General features: G+C 40.8%; 2 protein-coding genes, 1 long non-coding RNA gene and 1 pseudogene across 3 annotated transcripts; 1 reads left to right on the top strand and 3 right to left on the bottom strand.

The window, feature by feature from the left end:
• The first annotated feature begins 2,901 nt into the window (after positions 1–2,901).
• On the top strand, positions 2,902–5,245 carry NIAP (Major facilitator superfamily protein). Its single transcript, XM_078578457.1, has 6 exons — positions 2,902–3,204; positions 3,332–3,600; positions 3,676–3,913; positions 3,985–4,477; positions 4,564–4,766; positions 4,828–5,245. The coding sequence occupies exons 1-6, from the start codon at positions 3,187–3,189 to the stop codon at positions 5,035–5,037; spliced, it is 1,431 nt and encodes a 476-aa protein (XP_078434583.1). The 5' UTR covers positions 2,902–3,186; the 3' UTR covers positions 5,038–5,245.
• A 397-nt stretch (positions 5,246–5,642) lies between these two features.
• LOC144705676 (keratin-associated protein (DUF1218)) lies at positions 5,643–8,394 on the bottom strand. The gene is made up of 4 exons (XM_078578450.1): positions 8,235–8,394; positions 7,558–7,663; positions 7,132–7,346; positions 5,643–6,130 (listed from the first exon to the last, which is right to left on the bottom strand). The coding sequence occupies exons 2-4, from the start codon at positions 7,648–7,650 to the stop codon at positions 5,827–5,829; spliced, it is 612 nt and encodes a 203-aa protein (XP_078434576.1). The 5' UTR covers positions 7,651–7,663; positions 8,235–8,394; the 3' UTR covers positions 5,643–5,826.
• A 2,820-nt stretch (positions 8,395–11,214) lies between these two features.
• LOC144715885 (uncharacterized) lies at positions 11,215–12,662 on the bottom strand. The gene is made up of 2 exons (XR_013584759.1): positions 12,496–12,662; positions 11,215–11,663 (listed from the first exon to the last, which is right to left on the bottom strand). It is a non-coding gene; the product is annotated as an uncharacterized LOC144715885 (long non-coding RNA).
• A 3,322-nt stretch (positions 12,663–15,984) lies between these two features.
• On the bottom strand, positions 15,985–17,628 carry LOC144705666 (xylan glycosyltransferase MUCI21 pseudogene; annotated as a pseudogene).
• Between the last annotated feature and the right edge of the window lie 106 nt (positions 17,629–17,734).

Here is a 17,734-nt window from a genome sequence, read left to right as displayed (position 1 = left end):
ACCATCTTCTCCCACTCATATGATGATCATGGTTGATCCCATAAGCATTAATGTGAATACACTAAGGCGAGAGAATGGGTTCTCTTAGGGGAAAGAGATCATTGAATTTATCTAAATGACTAGATAGATGAGTTTATAACTAATTTTTCACCAGATTAATTTGTATCATGGTTGCATGAGTGGTCTTTAATAATATCTATGATGTCATCATAATTCACTCAATCATTTGCATGTATTCATGGACTTCAATTATCAGCACCACATATTCATTACAATGAATATATTTTATCAATGAGTATTGAACGAGACATGGAAACTCCAATTGGATTGCATGCCATATATATTTCTAACAATATTGCCTCACTTGAAATATCTATTGAGGTTCATTTAATATCCAAACTTATAAATCATTAAATCAACTGTGTGTGTACCTGAAATTAATACATAATTTAACAAATATTCAAATATTTATAAATTAAATGCAAAGATATTTGTATGAAGTTTCTTACAAAATAACTAGCCAACTCAATGATACAGAGCAAACATCTAAGAGGTGCTTGAAAAGTGGTAATTAAGGTTCAGATTTGCTAGCTTGGTCCAGATAGAGGGGTCAAGAGGTGAATTGGCATGAGTACAAGACATTATTTTACACTGGTTTAGGCCACTTAAAGCTTAGTCTAGACATTGAAAAAAATACTGGCTGGAACTCAATAACCAAGACTCAGCGCACATGGACTTACTTGTGCAAATATTACAAAAATCTATATTTTATATATTTGTGAACCAATAACTATGTATGCAGTGTAAATTTTCTATTCAATCAAATGAAATGCTAAGGCTTGAATGGTGATGGATAGAAAGTTTCATCCTTGCCAAGCCTATCTCCCATAATGTTAAGTTCAATCAGATCAAATAGCATCCAAAATGCGCCACCCCTTAACAAAAGTTCCAACCATATCCACAAAGGCACTATACATCACTAATCCTATGAGTCCTAGTATCCCCTTTATAAAAACTAAGATTTACACATTTCATTTGATGGGATTATTATTTTTTTTATTGTTGGGTTCTATAGGCTTAGATCTAGATGAACAAATCAAAATGATCCGCAATAGAAGACATGAACGAAATCTTAACGACATCACTAAAATCATGATACTAGGAACCTCTGCATGTATCAAATCTGTGATTTCTTATATCTCACAGCGAGACAAGTCAAGCTGCTCATGTGTGCATCCTCTAGAATTATATGTGCGGTCCATGGCACGTCGAATCTCCTCCTTTACTTTGATGGGCTTCGTTCACCCTTCGTCGTCGTCGTTAGTCGTCACGATTGCATCATGGGTAGAGAGGAGGTGTGGGAAGAAAGGAGAAGAAGGGGAAGGCCCTTGAACAATTTTGGCCAAGGTGAAATTGATTCAGGGCCTTCCCTTGTTATACTAAGTGGGTATTTTTTATAAAAAACTCTCTTAAACTTAAGTATATATTACGACATCCAAAGACCATTTGTGTATGACCCTCAAGACCCATGTATCAGTCTAGGTAACAACTCGAGTGGCCTAATAACCTTTATTGGCCTACCAAATTAATTAACAATACCATTCATGGATTCGTACAAATCAATTCAGAGAACTCTTGTCACTTAAGAGCATCCACTATCTATCATTAGTGTCTCCACACTAATGGATACATGACCAATCATACTCATCATATGAGTGAAGTTAGATAGTGTTATTTTATCGAGATACTTTGATATCCTTCTCGAGTATCCTTCGAATAAGAATATTGAAAGCACACACTTAAAGGCTAGTGATCTCCGTATTAAGAGCTTATCATAATTTAATAAGTCTGATCATGTATTCATGGACTTCATTATGAGCATCACATGTGCACTATAATGAATATGTTCTATCAATGAACATGAAACGAGATATGGAATGTGTAATTGAATTGCCGGCCACATATATTTCCATCAGTTATTTCTCTTGAGCATTGAAGCAGTGTTACTCTTTTATCTCTCGAAATTCATGATAAAATCATGCTATCCCATATCGATCTCACAATCTTCTTCTACTTGCTAGCATTAACGGGACTTAGTGAGATAAAGGATAAGATTCAACATGCTAGAGATATGGTGAACATGTTTAGAGGCTGGACACATGAACATCTCAAATCGTCTCACTTTAGGAACTAAGAAATAATCGGTCTGATCTGTGCACATGGGATTTGATCATAGGTTTTAGAACTTCATGATGGTTCCATTCGTAGTTTTCCGCTGCTTGAATCATCAATGTTTCATCTCAATCAAGGCCATTGAACCCACATTAGGTGTAACAATCACGGACACAACAGTACCATGAATCAACCTCATAAGCTGTAGGTATGATACCGTTTGGGAATTCATACATATCAATGCATTGAAATCCTAATCTTCAAAAAACTATTTCAGGGAACTTGCTCTCCAAAGCGCACCCAACATCATAATTTTGTACTCGTTGAGGCAACCCAAGCATAATCTCAACGACGATAAAACTCTAGGCTAGAATTCAATAACCAACCCTCGGCCCCCATGAACTCACTTTTGCAAATGGTACCAAATTCTATATTTGATGTATTTACGAACCAATAATTAAGTAGTGGAAATTTGATGTTCAATCAGAAGCAATGCAAGCTTGAGTGGGGGATGTATAGAGAGTCTCATCCCTACCTATTGTATCCCCCCATAACCCGATTTCTATAAAATTAATTAGCATCCAAAATGCACCTCCCTTTTTAACAAAAACAAGTTCCAACCGTAGCCATAAAGAGACTATTCCATCATTAATCTATTGCAATCCTAGTTTCACGTTTATACAACCTAAGTTTTACTGTTTTCATGTGACGGTCTTGTAATTTTCTTGAGCATTGAAGCCCCAAGCCGTGTTACTCTTCTCTCTCGAATTCAATATAATCTCGCGATCATCTTCTACTTCTTCTATATCGTCACGCGGGATTCTTCCGTAGTATCCTCGCGACGATCTTGAACATGTTCATCCTGAACGATTTCTTCCTATCTAATCCAATCGGGAAGACCTCCGGGGAATTGTTATTCCGAGTGATTCATCAATCTTCTCCTCGAATCTAGCCCTTTCTCTCCACGGATCTGTCTTCGCCCCAATCCACTGATCGCTCACATCGTATCACGACATGTCCTCGCAGCTCGAGGTCAGATCTCTCCCCAATTTGCCCGACCTTCAATTCATCCGTTCTTCATTGCAAAATCCGACGAGAAGATTCTTCTGTTCTTTGCTCCGATAATTCTTACGGTGTTCATGAATCGCTGGCTCTGCAGATCTCGAAGGAGGGGCCGAGCAGGACCGTCGACGAGGTCCTCTTGTCGGCCGGATTTGGCAAATTTCATGTCTTGGTTCTCGCCTACGCCGGCATGGGGTGGATTTCCGAAGCCATGGAGATGATGCTTCTGTCCTTCGTCGGGCCATCTGTTCGACAAGAATGGGAATTATCCCCGCGAGAAGAAAGCTTGATCACCAGCGTCGTCTTCGTCGGGATGCTCGGCGGCGCTTACACTTGGGGCGTAGTCTCCGACGTCCATGGTCGAAGGCAAATCTCTTCTCTTCTCAATCTTTCTTCGCATCCTCGATCAAATAAAGAAAAAAAACTGAAATCATCACGCAGGAAAGGGTTTCTCTTCACGGCGATCGTGACCAGCGTCGCCGGTCTCTTGAGCGCGATCGCCCCAAACTACTTCTTCCTCATTCTTCTCCGATTCTTGGTGGGCGTCGGCTTGGGAGGCGGCCCAGTTCTCTTGACATGGTTCCTGGAGTTCGTCCCTTCTCCTTCCAGAGGAACTTGGGCCTGCATTTTCTCTGGGTTTTGGACTTTCGGCGCCATAGCCGAAGCTTCCATCGCTTGGGTAACACCACCATTCCAAACTACCGTCTTTCCTTCGATTCTCACAACCCTTTAAGCTCAAAATTCTCGCAGGCCGTAGTCCCTACTCTGGGGTGGAGATGGCTGCTAGCGCTGTCCGCCGCGCCTTCCTTCTTCCTCCTCCTGTTCTACGGAATAACCCCGGAATCGCCGAGGTATCTCTACAGCAAAGGAAGAGTCTCAGAAGCCCGCCGGGTGCTCGAGAGAATGTCCAGGCTGAACGGCGCGCCTCTCCCTCTTTTCGAGCTCGTCGCCCACCACCCAGAAGAGGAAGAACTCGTAGAACAGACTTCGATCCTAGAAAAAAAACTATCTCCCCTGGATCAAATCCCCATGGCCGGGGGGGAGAGCTCCGTCGCGGCGCTGCTCTCGCGCCAGCTGATGAAGACGACGGTTCTTCTCTGGGTGGTCTTCTTCGGCAACGCCTTCCTCTACTACGGCATCGTTCTGCTGACCACCAAGCTGAGCAGCGACAACGGGGGATGTAAATCGCAAGGAAGAGGAGACGATGTTCGATACAAGGAGGTCTTCATCGCCAGCTTCGCCGGTGAGAAATTGCTGATAATTGCTCTGATTTTTGGGTTTTTTTTTGCGAATTACTCTAATTTTTCGGCTGAGGAGATGGGTTTGTAGAGTTGCCGGGGGTGGTTTTAGCGGCGATGGTGGTGGAGAAGGCGGGGAGGAAGGTGGCCATGGCGGGGATGTTGTTCGGTGGGGTGGTGTTCCTCTGCCCGCTGGTACTTAGCTCGAGCCAGGGGGTCGTGACCGGGCTTCTCGTTGGCGCGCGGGTCTGCATCACCGCGAGCTTTACCGTGGTCTATGTGTACGCGCCGGAGGTTTGTGTTCTTGGGTTTTCTTTGGTTGGGTTGGGGAATCGGTGCTTAAGCTGTTCGGCAGGTGTATCCTACCTGGGTGAGGACGACGGGGCTGGGCGTGGCCAGCGCCGTGGGGAGATTGGGGGGGATCGCTTGCCCTCTGGTGGCCGTCGGATTGGTGGCCGGATGCCATCGGACCGTCGCTGTGCTTCTCTTCGCCGCGGTTGCCGCGATCGCCGGCGCGGCGGTGCTCATGTTCCCGCTGGAGACTAAGGGCCGGGACTTGTCCTGACTTGCTCATGAACAAAATTGAGGAATTGGGGGGCATTTTTTATTTATAAAAAGTTCGCCATTTTTCTCACGGGTGGACTGTATACTGATTTCTCCCATTAATACGGAGGCATGTTAATACTTCTGCTGTTTCCCATGATCAAATCCGCATGCATACTCGGTGTAATTCTGATTAAGAGGAATATGATTTTTTGAAGTAATTCTGATTACGGTCTTTTGAACCAGTGCATAAAACCCAACCTCAATTGAGAAAATTTCTACTGCAAGATGGACTAGCAAGGTCAGTGAGTAAATTAGGGTATTTACGCTCACTCCACACTTACAAACTCTTGCAAACACTAAACCTTAACGAATATAAAACCTCCTGGGTAGTGTCGTGCACATAGATGGCTCTAACTATGAGCACAACCCTGGGGTAGATCATGCACAGCACTGTGTTTTTGCCCAAAAAAAATAAATCTTCAAACCCCGTCATCACCAACATCCTCAGGAAGAGTGGTATGTTTGCCCATGACAGACCCATAATTTTAGTCTGGCCGTATAACTCTTCAATACCTATGAGGGACTGATGTCGTCCCAAGTGCCCCTGAACAGACTAAAAAAGAATGGTTTAAATAATTTTTTTCCTCGAAATATACCCTTATATCATTATTCTGCAGAAATATAATATAGATGCATGGACAAAGCCAGGTTTTTTTCCTGGCAAATATTGTCGCAAGAAAACAGAGAAAGAAGCTATTAATTACACAGTTTAGGTAGGTAAGAGGGCAGTGAGCCTCCAGCATTATGGTCAAGCACTGGGGAAGGGGTGGCCAGCTTGGTCAGCACGGTAGTCAGTGGTGAGGACTTGACCGTAGTCGCCCTTGTTGTCTTCGTCTTCGTCGAGGTAGTCAGCTCTGGCATTGAGGGCAAGCATCTGGCAGATGAGCCAGAACAGGGCAGCATCCAGAGCGAGGAAGGCGGCCCCGCCAAATACGCCCGTCTTTGCCGTCGGGCAATCGCTCTCCAGGTTGTGATGTACGTTATGGCTGCGGTGCAGAGCCTCTGTCACAGTGGCCCAGATCATCATCCCTTCGGCAAGAACCGTCACACCGCTGTTTCCCAACACAGTGCTCTCATCAGATCTTCAGATAAAAAGCAAGCGAGGGAAGAATTTCTGACCGGCCCAAGCCAGCAGTGTGCGGAGCAGATGTGGAGCAGAAATCTAAACCAAAATACCCACATTGGGCAGGGGTGCCCAATGTGGGCTGCCCACTGATGACCTTAATTTGCTAAATTTAGTGCCACTTTGACACAGGAATGGAGCTTGCAAACTCAATATTCTGACAGAAGCTGTCAGCCAGTCATGTACATGAATCTTGTCATTGCACAGTCACCATCTACATCACACAACGGTTGTTGGACATTTGCGCAGTCGTTGGGCAGTCACAACTGAGTCAACAACCATGATCAGAGAATCCCCTATTAAAGTTTTTGTAGGCATCAACAATGATGATGACGAGTCACCGTCATCCACACCATTCATCTTTGCTGGCATGGCAATGACGAATCATCATGCAAATGTGGCAATGGCACTATAGATGACACTTACGATACAACTTTTCATCGTTCCCTCGTCAATCTCCTCGTTTTTTTCCTCTTCCAGATGACAAATAAGGATTACATTGCCCTCAAGCATTCGTCATCGATGATGAAAAGGGATGACAAGTAGAGGCGATGATAACAAGTACGGATGATGTGTCAACAGGGTTCGGCATGATCGGACAATGTTTGATGTTGACGAGTGGTTGATGTTATTAAGACGACAACATCAATCTCAATGGCACACAACCGAGATTTAAAATGTTTTCCATCGATGTCAATGGTAGATGACATGATGGCAAACGATTTTAACCAAAATTTAACAAGATTAACCGTTGATGTCGACGACAGATCATCATACATCCTCGCTACCGGCCCATTCTTCACTTCATCGACTCTCCATTATCCAAAAATTTTCAAAGTCAACGTATGCGGTTGACGTTGACGTTGACAACGCTGACTTTTGTCATCATCTACAAACACAAGGAACAAGGTTTGGAGTTTGATCTCTTACATTGCGATGGTGAAGAAGACGAGCAGGGTTGTGCTTCTGAACAGAGCTTCGGTCGGGACGGATTTCCCATTATATGGGTAGAAGATGGAGATGAAACCGACGAACATGGAGATGAACAGAGCCAGCACAGAGAAAACACCCAGAAGAACAGTCATATCGCTTGGATACTGGCAGATGATCACTCCTCTTCCTTGGATCGGAATTCCACCCGCAGGCTGTTTTTTTCTTAGTATTAGAAGATCAGGCGATGTGGGTATTCACAAACGTTGACGGGATTTCAATCCCGTCTTCGTTAACGCAAACGTTGATGGTTTTAAGAATTGTTGACGATGACACTCACAAGTGCCACCGTCAACGTTCTACGTCGCGTAGGGACGTGCAGAAATCCATCAGAATTAAGAATTTGGAGCGGTGAGGAAGAAAAACCTTCTTGTTTTCCGCAATCACCCCAAGAACGAAGGCGACGCAACCGAAGAACGAAATGGCCAAGGCGATCTTCACGGTCTTGTTCAGAGCCATGGCGGAAGATCAACTGCAGTTGATCAAGTAGTTTGGTTAGATTTTCATAAATAATTGGAGGAAAACAGGAATAGAAGTGAAAAAAAGTTTGGGGATTTGGAATTCTGGGATCAAAACTGAAGTTTTGATGAAACCCTAATTCGATTGGGGAAAAGGAAAGGAGAAGATCGAAGACCGATTATCGCAATACGATGCACTGGAGATCGACTCCAAATTTTTTGATGGAAAAAAAACGAAGAACGATATTTCCAAAATTCAAGAAACGCTATACCAAAGGAATCAGATCTTGTCAGGAAAAACCCATCGGAGTGTCAGAAAGAACAATCATAAAAAACCGGTCCGATCAATCAAGGGATAAAAAACTCGATACAAAAGGGGAAACGATAAATTAACGAAAACCCGTAGGCAGACGCGCACCCTTCAAACCACAAACCTCTAGAATCAGATTTCTTCACGCAGAGGGAATCGAAAAGAATGAATGGGCCGGCGAAGGACAACACACGAGTAGAATTCGAGGGAGAAATCGTAGATTGAAACTGAACAAGAGGCGAAAATAAGGCTAGAGATGAACAGCCAGGAGGGACCTTGTGTGCGTTGCTGCGACCGCGTCTTCAGGGGGAGCTTGGATCTGGGCTTCAGCAGAGAGGTTAGAGTTAAAAGCTGCGAACTTTGCGGGCAGTTCAGATCGTCGTCGTCTCCGCAATTAACAGCCTTGAAGATCCGTCGCTAACGCCAACTGCCTTCATTGGATCTTCTAATAAATTATTTTTTTTAAGAGAACTATATACATGAATAAAAATACGATGGTTCTTGAACCCCATATTAGTAGATTTTATAATTCATGATGCGTTTGGTGGGACCTTCTAATTGGATTCCAAAGTCCATGTAACTGATCCAATCAAACACGTATAGAATTATGTGAACTTACAATCCATTTAAGCACATAAAAGTAATTCAAGATAATGTCTAAGTTAGATTATTCATCAATCAAAACATACCCATGATAATATGAGAGATGTATTATACTTTTTGATTTGAAAATTAACTCTTTGAAAATAGGCAAAAAAAATATTTGCTGCAGGAAAGTTCCTTTTTATGGAATATTCGGATGATACTTGCCAAAAATTAAGTATCCTTTAAACAGTCGGACAAGTTATTTCCAGAGATATTAGAAAAGTGCTATCGCAAAAAATTAGGAATTTAACTTGACCATGAATTGAAATTTTTTAGATGTAAGGCAAGTCAGCTCAAGAAATAAGCAGAACTTATTTCTTTTGTTGTATGAAGTCATCCAACCTTGTGAGCTTAAATCCCTAACAAAGTCTCAAAATATAGAACCGCATAGATGAGGGATTAGGAAATAACCTAATTTGTTAATCTAAAATGTACGGAACCTAAGAACCATGATTTTACTTTAGAAAATCAGTGATTATCCTCCAGGTTAAAAATGTTTGCCTATGTAATTGAAAATGAGATTACTGATTTAATGATGGTTTACTTCGAGAAATCAATATATGAGAATTGAGCATGCTAGATTAAACGTGCTTTGCATCTTTTTTTCTTTTAAGGAGCACAAATTCAGAACGATTTCTTATTTAGGAAGATAAATCTTGTAGATTCCTAATAGGCCTAAGCCATCTTCTGGACTTTTTTGTTGTTCGAGGAACAATAGTTCAATGATAAAACTAAGCATATTAAAAGTGATCGTGCCGTAATTTATCCCAGCTTGAGTTCTGACAAAATGAATGCTTAAATAAAATATAAATTACTGAAAAACTGTAGCCTAAATTTAGTAAAATATGAAATTCAATAAATAAGATGAGTGGGAGCCATGGAGTCTGTCAAAATGCAACAGGCAATGGAAGTTGAAAAGTCACCCAGCAGATACTATTCAAAGGTGCTAAATTGAAAATTGTGATTTACGCCGATAACAAATATAATAAAAATTTTCCCCTTACACTATCCATGTGAGATCAAATATCCTGGGAAAGAACCAGGCCCCTAGAAGACTAAGATGGGCCACATTATGACCATTCTTGAGGTCAACGGGTTCATGACAAAGTCCAATGTAAAAGTATACTTCTTTTGAACACCATAGTACAATATTCTATGTCAAATAAATTAACCTGGGTATGAATACCAACAACCAAATATTTATGATTAGACATATTAAAATCAATATAAGTCCCATACAACATTATGCTGCTGAAATGTTATATTCCTTAAAATGACTTATTTCAGATCCCATGAAGCCTAAAAGTGGCACATTAACTGTGATGATATTTTAAAAAATAAATAATACTTTGATATATTTTGTGGATTTATTTTTATACTCATGAGCAAGAGAAACTACATTCATCAAACTACTAGGTATAATCCACTTTTATCATAATCCACTTTTTAGGTATATAATTAAAAAATCTTTCAAACACATCACGCATGATTTCATACAGTACCCTATTTCCTAATATAATTAAAAAAATCATCATCAAATTATACATATAAACTCCTCGTCCAACAAACATTTGAGGCTTGAAATTTTATGAACTTGTACTCTTTTGTTTCAAAATTTGGAGTGTGTACTCTAACCGTATTCATATTCATAATAGAGGGATGGTTTTAACGTACCATGATGAATTTCACCAAAATATATTTTCATAATGAAAATATCCCAACAACATAAGAAAAAGGTATGAAGTCTTCCAAGCGAGAGCCTGCTTCATATATGCTAGAATTGTCCAGCTGGTCTGATTTTATATGGTATGATTTTAAAAAATAATAAAAGGATGTAATCTAGAGACTAACTCTAATTTAGTAAGTGTTACATCTAGAGTATATATAAGAATGTAAATCGCAAGCGCTGAATTATCAATGTCATGATACAATCATATATAATAGAATACGATGAAATATTTATTGTACCAACCAAAAAATGACTGACTATTTTTTTCTGCACAGCAAAAAATAAAATAAAAAATTATGTCTATGGTAAAAATGTATTCATCTCAAGCACTCAGTTTCGCCCATAAAGTACATAAAAATGATTGACTGATACAATCATACAGAATGGCCATATAAATCTTTGAACTACAAACTATCTCTTATCTCAAGATTCTAAATCAGGAGACCTTCATGTGCCTCGTTAACATGAGTTTGATTAAAGTTCCATCTGAATGCTTGAGTAAAAACTAGACCAAAAGTTGATTCACCCAATAAATTCTGATCAACGATCTCAGTTCATCTTATTTAGGTTTATACCAACCAAGTTTTGTTGGAGCATGTGTTTCCAAACCTATATTTAAAGCTATCTTTAACCATCTCCACTTTATTCTTTTCTAATAATGTATCAATTTTTACTGAGTGGGATAGTGATTGAAAAGGGAAGATGTTCTTGGAAGGAGAAGGATACAACTGAAGTTGGCTTCACAAAAAAGTTAGTACATCGGCCTTCATTTGAAAAAAAATCATTTTTACAGGGGAGAGGAAACAGTACATGTGAGGGAGGAAACTCTAATGATAAAAGGGAATAGGGTTAGGAAACCATCCTTTCAAGACCTTCCTCTATAGATGCAAATTTTGCTTTATTTTCCTGAGGTGTACAATATTGTTAAGAAATAAATGGTTATCTGATTTGGTATTATAATGACTAGTGGGGCCAGCTCGCAATGCTCGCGTTAGATATTTTTTCGTGCCTTTGTGCGGGGTGCGGTGCGAATTTGGTGCCTTTGAGCGGGGCGCGGGAGGCCAGGAGAGGAGGATGGGGCGGCGGCAGGGAGGGGGATCTCTCACTCTCTCTCTTCCTCTCTCATTCTCTCTCTTCTCTCTCACTCTCTTATCATCCAATCAGCATCCAGAAGGGTACACCAATTTCACACATCGCAAACCAATTTCACCAATTTCACACCAATTTCCGCGGCCACCCACGCCCCCTCCTGCCGCACGTGCCCCCTCCCCGCGAAGTCATCGTCTTCAGGGTTCTTCACCAGGATCTGGTTGTAGTGGGGATGCGATGTCTGCACGAAGATAAAAAATAACGCTCTTAATATATCAGAAAATGGAATATAAAAATGGCAATTTCATGTTTTCTCCGAGAACAATTTTATATATTCTATAATATGGTAGCGTTTCTGTAATTTTTTAGTTAAGAGATGATGTCAATGACACATGACATCGCGGTTAAATGGAAAATGGAAATGAAACCTGATTTTTCAGCACAGTAGATTAGAATATGATTTAAATAAAGCATAGTATCAGTCGTAAAAAAGTTGTGTAAACACTGCTTCTGTCCAGTTTTTCACAGATAGCTCGAAAAGGTAAACAAAAGAGAAAACAGAGTATGCAAGATGTCTCATTCAACTTTGTCATAAAATTGAGAAAAAGGATTGTTAATTTCGTAAAATCGACCATAAAGTGCAATTTCTTAAACTGACTGGCCTTTTCTCCTCAATCATCGCAGATGGAGTTTTGGGTTTGATGTCATAGCCATATGAAGAACGTTGATAAAGAAACGAATACAGAATTCATCTCAGATTCAAGAAACTCATATCGACCATTGGAGTATCACCACAGGTTTTCCTTCCACAAATGTCACAGCGTATAGATGCTGATCTCAGATATTCTAATAAAAATTTTCCTCCAAGATCGCCGAAACAATTCGAGAGATAAAGATGATAATCTCATCGAGCACAACTCTGCCCCAAAAATCCATAAAAAACCAGTGATCCTGACGCTTCATCATTCAAAATGAAACAAAAATAAATCGCTCCCAAGAGCCAAAGCCAAATCAATCCGGAAGAACGATCCAGATTCCCAATGAAGAAAAATCGAATTTGGGGAAGAACCCACCAGATCTTTGATGAAGAGGAAAGCGGCGAGGAAGAACACGGCCGGGCGAGGGGAGGGGCGGCGGCAGGGAGGGGGAGCGGGAGGCCGGGGGAGGAGGGCGGGGCGGCGACAGGTAGGGGCTTTCTGACTCTCTCTCTTCTCTCTCACTCTCTCTCTTCTCTCTCACTCTTTTGTTAGCCAATCAGAGGCCAGAAGCGCACATGTATTCCTATTATAGTAGTATAGATAATTAGATCATAATCCACTCCATCCATTTCAATTATAAAAAGTTTCTGATGGACTGAATCATGATTAATATCATTAGAGTTGATTATTTAATCCATACATTAACATTTAAGTTAATTTCCTCTAGGAAAATCACATTTTCTCTGAAAGGCGAAATGTGGCAGTCCACAGGGAGTTTATTTCAATCTTAACATTTAAGTTAATTTCCATACATTAACTTTTAAGTTAATGTAATCCATACATTAACATTTAAGTTAATTTCCTCTAGGAAAATCACATTTTCTCTGAAAGGCGAAATGAGGCAGTCCACAGGGAGTTTATTTCGATCATAACAGCTATTTTGTATTGTTTAGAGGTAGATATGAAGAAGCATATTAAAAGGTACCCTAACCAATTTATAAAATGTGGGTCATTTGAGATCTTAGGTTAACACATAAATCTATAACACTGAGATGACAGACATATGTACTTTAAAGGATAAATTAAAGTATATAAGTTGTTTTAAACACACAACGTGGCAATAAATTTATGAAAATTGACCTAATAGTAAAAAATATATGGTCATCCATGAAAACTGATGGGGTCCTCGATCACTACCTCCCATCGATTTTTCTCTGTGGCAGAATTCTTGATTTACTCTAAACCTTCTCTCTCAAATAATCAATTATGACATTATCTTAGAGAAAATGCTAGAAATTTTTTAAAGATCTATAACTTAGAATTTGAGTTAATTAAGACCTGATTTCACTGTGGCTTGGCCCACTCTTCCAGCTTGTTTTGACCTGTCTGGTTGGGCCATTAAACGTGGTCTGCAAGCCATTGGCCCAATCCACCACCTGCTACAGTGATCCATTCCTGTGGGTCCAACTTAAAATGTGAGTCTACAAAAGCCTTTCACGACGACTTGGCCTACTCTTCCAGCTTGTTTGACATTCTCTCTCCTAAAAAAACTATATCCTGCGCCAATTCCAGTTTCTCTCTCTTCCCTATATAGGGAGCATATGAGATATGTTGCCCCTACTTTTTATATGATACATTATCATATACTCTACTTGATTCTGTTTTTTGTGACAATATTTTTTAATGATCACTAATCTCATACTTTTCAACTATGCGATAGAATAATTCCTAAGGCAAGTAGGGAACACACTAAAATATTATGACTTATGTTGTCCCTCCTTATATTCTACCTCCATTCCCTATATATTTTTGGATTTATTAGTAGGTAGTTACTTAGGATTTATCTATTAAATTTAAATTACTAATTCTCCCCATCTTAGTTTTGTCCCTATCCATACACAAAAAATTCCAAATTAATAAAATTTGATTTTTAATGTCTCAAGGAGCAATGTATTCATTTTAATCTTGATCTGAGGGTTTCTGAATACTGAAATAGTCTAGCAGATGTTCATACAAATTTATCGGTCTTTATTATGGTTTTAAATGGAAAAGTGTTTCCAAAAAGTTTTATTTTTCATCGTTTAAATATGATAAATTATTTATATTTCAAATAATCATTTCATATTTTAGAAAAAAATGATAAGTCATCAAACCTTTATGCCAGATTCTTCAGTTTCAAAATGATATTCATTTGTTTTAATTTTGGATATAGTTATGATTTGTTGTACATAAAAGATAAAAATGGAGTTTTATGCCTCTAATTTTAGTTCTATTAATGTATTAGGGATACTCAATGGATATCTAAAATCAAATAGTGTCAATTTGTGAATTGGTATTAATCCAAAAAATGTAAATATCAAATTTGGAAATTTACAGTCTTGGACATTGCCCATTTCTTACTTGACATATTTACATAGGTTCAAAAGATTTAATTAAATGAATATATACTTAGGAATAAATATATGCACTCCATTATTTATAAGCAATTGTCACACCTTTTTTCATAACAATCACAAGAAAGTTTCAGGTCTACCTCTCAATATATGAGTTCTTGAGAAATATATAGAATACATTTTTTGGCTCGATTAATTAGAAATCCATAGAGATTATATTATATTTTCAACAGTGAAGAACTATTGATTTAAATGACATTCATTGATTATATTCTAAGAGGGAAAAATATTCAGTCATGTGATCAATTTTTGTGCCTTTGATTCTTTGGGTTTCTTTTAAAACTTACTGAACAACCTGAAGCCGAATCTGGAGCACAACACATAAAAAACGTGAGAAAATCAAAGAAAACTATCAAGCTCATTCTTACTTCGATATTTGTATTAATGTAAGTTAAAATGGGGCTAAATATTTTGAAAAATCTTTTAAAGCCCCCCTAAAAACAAGACACGTGGAAAATAGAAGATCTGAGAAACGCTATACGATCTGGTGGGTATTTCAAATACTTAAATAGAATTAAAATTTATTTTTGTATAATACCTATTATGATTATCGAATAATACTTAAATAGAATTAATAAGATTATTGAATAATACCTATTATGATAATCGAATAATACTGTATTCCGAAAGATTTTGTCAAATCAATTAGTATGAATCGATTGGGTGGCAATCGATGCAATGAACAAAATAATATAGGAATACAGATTAAGTTAGACAACAATATCAAAATACACATAAAAATACCACAATTAAAGGCTGATCTCAACACGGAGGGAGATTATTCAAATTAGTTCTACATAATTTTTGGCCTACATAACATGCCTAAAATATGATGTAAAGTCAGATACCCAAATACTGAGAATTAGATCATTAAACATTGCATGTATACAAGTGATAAAGTGCAAATATATTTTTAAAAGCGCGTTTAAGATTTTCTCAATTCTGAGGATTTATTCTGAACTTGTTCAAAAAGATTCTCAAGTAATGATTTTTTTTAAGGATTCGACGGTTTGGATATGCGCTCTTTTTTAGTGGCTCAGATTGTTCTGTACAAATCAGATTTTAGAAACCTTCGGCACAACCCATGGTATCCCATCCAGCCTGGGCAACCCTCCCCTCCGCGTCTTTACCCTTCAGGTTGGAACATCTCAAGCATTCATGAGTAGCAATTAATAATAAGGTACATTAGCAGTTTTGAAATAAATTCATGCTAATATCATTCACGACGACCCACTTAGCATGTAACCCAGACTACACTTCAAAGAAAGCGCGGCTTTTGCAAGCTGTTATCATCCTCCAGTTCTTGTTCTTCTTCTCCGCCAACCTGCTATCAATCACGTGAAGATGTCGCGACAAACTTTGAGCAAAAAACACAGATCTCCTCCGTCTCGGATAAGACCGAACCCAGATAGGCAAAATAACCTTTCTATTCACAAGAAAAAATGGCGTCTCCGAAGAATCGTTCGGAAAGTAAGAAAAAAAAAAGAATACAATCAATCAATTCACGTGGCGCGACGGGGCAGCCAATTCTCGTTCCAGCGCAAGCTGGTGTTCTCCTCCTCCATCTTCCTCGTGACGACGTACTGGTAAGCTCGAGTCAGCCGCTTGAGCACCCGGTTAAGATCCAACCGCACAGTCTGCCCATCGAGGTACACCTTCTTCGTCACCTCCCAGCCCCGGCTGTTCACAGCCGTCGGATCTCTCAGCACGGGGTCGTCCTTCTTGTACACTCTCGACAACGAGCTCTCCGACGGCGTTATCCCATAAGCGACGTACTTCAATCCCAGCTTCTTCGCCGGCGAACCGTAGTAAGTCTCCGCCGCCCAGTCCGTCCCCAAAGGCACCACTTGAATGAACACCGCCCCCGGTCTCATGAACAGTAAGTGGGTCATCGCGGCTCCATGCACGCCGAGCATAACGTCGCTGGAGTTCAAAGCTCTGTACATCTTCGCCATCTCAGTCGTCTTGTCCGGCCTCAGCACCTGAACTTCGAACCCCATCTCCTCGCAGAGCGAGACCAGCTCCTTCTCGTTCTCCAGCCCCCTCGACCCGTTCCTGGAGATTATCGCGAGCTTCGGCGGGGACGAAGCCGGAGGCGTTATCTTCTCTTCTTCCTCGAGTTCGCGCACTCGCGGGCGGTACGCGTCGTCGAGAAGACGCCGGAAATTGAGAATTGAGAGGTCCTCCGGAGACGGGTTGATGGCGAGCTCGTCGTGGATTTTGAGCCCCACGGTGACCTCTCTGAAACAGTGCGTGCGCTTGTCCCCGGTGAAGTCCACGGGAGGATAGGCGGAGAGGAGAGGGAGAATGTCCTTGTACTTGGACACCCACCATGAATGATACTCCAGGATGATGAAGACCACCTCCCTGTTGTACTTCTTCGAGGTGATGTAGAGAGGGATAATCCCGTCGTTGAACTCGTGGTAGACGTTGCCGGTGTATCCTCCCGTGGAGAAGACGATAGCCGGGACTTCGTGTACCACGTCGCAGCGTTTCGCGCTGCTTCCGTTGACGGCGATAAGGTTGAGCTCGTCGATGGTGTTCATCACGCTGGTTTCCCATTTCCTCGTGTAAGGCCGGATTTTCTCCGATTGGGCGGAGATGTTGGCGTTGAGGAGGATAGAGGAGGTGGGGGAGCTGGTGCGGACGTCGCCCCGGAGAACGCAGATGTCGGAGCGGGCGTTTCTACGGTCGCAGCAGATGGAGTTCTCTGGGACTAAGGAGCAGCTCAAGGAGCTCTCTTCGTCGGGGATTTCAAAGGGCTGAAGAGGCTCGCCGGAGAAGAGACGGGGGCCGATGAAGAGGCTGAGAGAGACGAGGGAGAAGATGAGCAAGAGAGGCAGAGCATGGCGCCTCCCCTTCTCGAAATGATGAACGCGGTGGGCTTCGATAAGCTGGTCTTCCTCGTCCCCTTTCAGGTGGTGCGGCCATGGCCGGTCGTGGTTCGCCACCATCTTCGTCTTCCTTGGGACAACAAGAGAGAGAAAAACTGCGAAGTCGATGGTTGACTGGGTAAGAGAATAGAGCTTCGGCTGCTATATATCTGAGAGGCAACCGTGTCGCTCTTGAGAGCGAAGCCGTGGGCGAGATGAACTGGTTGGTCGTAGAACGCGGAAACGAGGCCAGAAGAAGAGAATAATGTGGAGGGGGGCCGAGCTGGA

The sequence above is a fragment of the Wolffia australiana genome, chromosome 1 (genome assembly GCF_029677425.1).
Source record: "Wolffia australiana isolate 7733 chromosome 1, ASM2967742v1".
In the NCBI taxonomy this organism is placed as follows: Eukaryota; Viridiplantae; Streptophyta; class Magnoliopsida; order Alismatales; family Araceae; genus Wolffia; species Wolffia australiana.
The sequence above is the reverse complement of the archived record's forward strand: the minus strand, read 5'-3'. Positions and strand labels throughout refer to the sequence as shown.

Coding starts and splice junctions, on each gene's coding strand:
- LOC144705676 (XM_078578450.1), bottom strand. CDS start 7,650: ATGGCTCTGAACAAGACCGTGAAGATCGCCTTGGCCATTTCGTTCTTC. Junction 7,347..7,557: donor TGATTGCGGAAAACAAGAAG/GTTTTTCTTCCT, acceptor AGAAAAAAACAG/CCTGCGGGTGGAATTCCGAT. Junction 6,131..7,131: donor GTCTTCTTCACCATCGCAAT/GTAAGAGATCAA, acceptor GTTGGGAAACAG/CGGTGTGACGGTTCTTGCCG.
- NIAP (XM_078578457.1), top strand. Junction 3,601..3,675: donor TCCGACGTCCATGGTCGAAG/GCAAATCTCTTC, acceptor ATCATCACGCAG/GAAAGGGTTTCTCTTCACGG. Junction 3,914..3,984: donor CCGAAGCTTCCATCGCTTGG/GTAACACCACCA, acceptor AAATTCTCGCAG/GCCGTAGTCCCTACTCTGGG.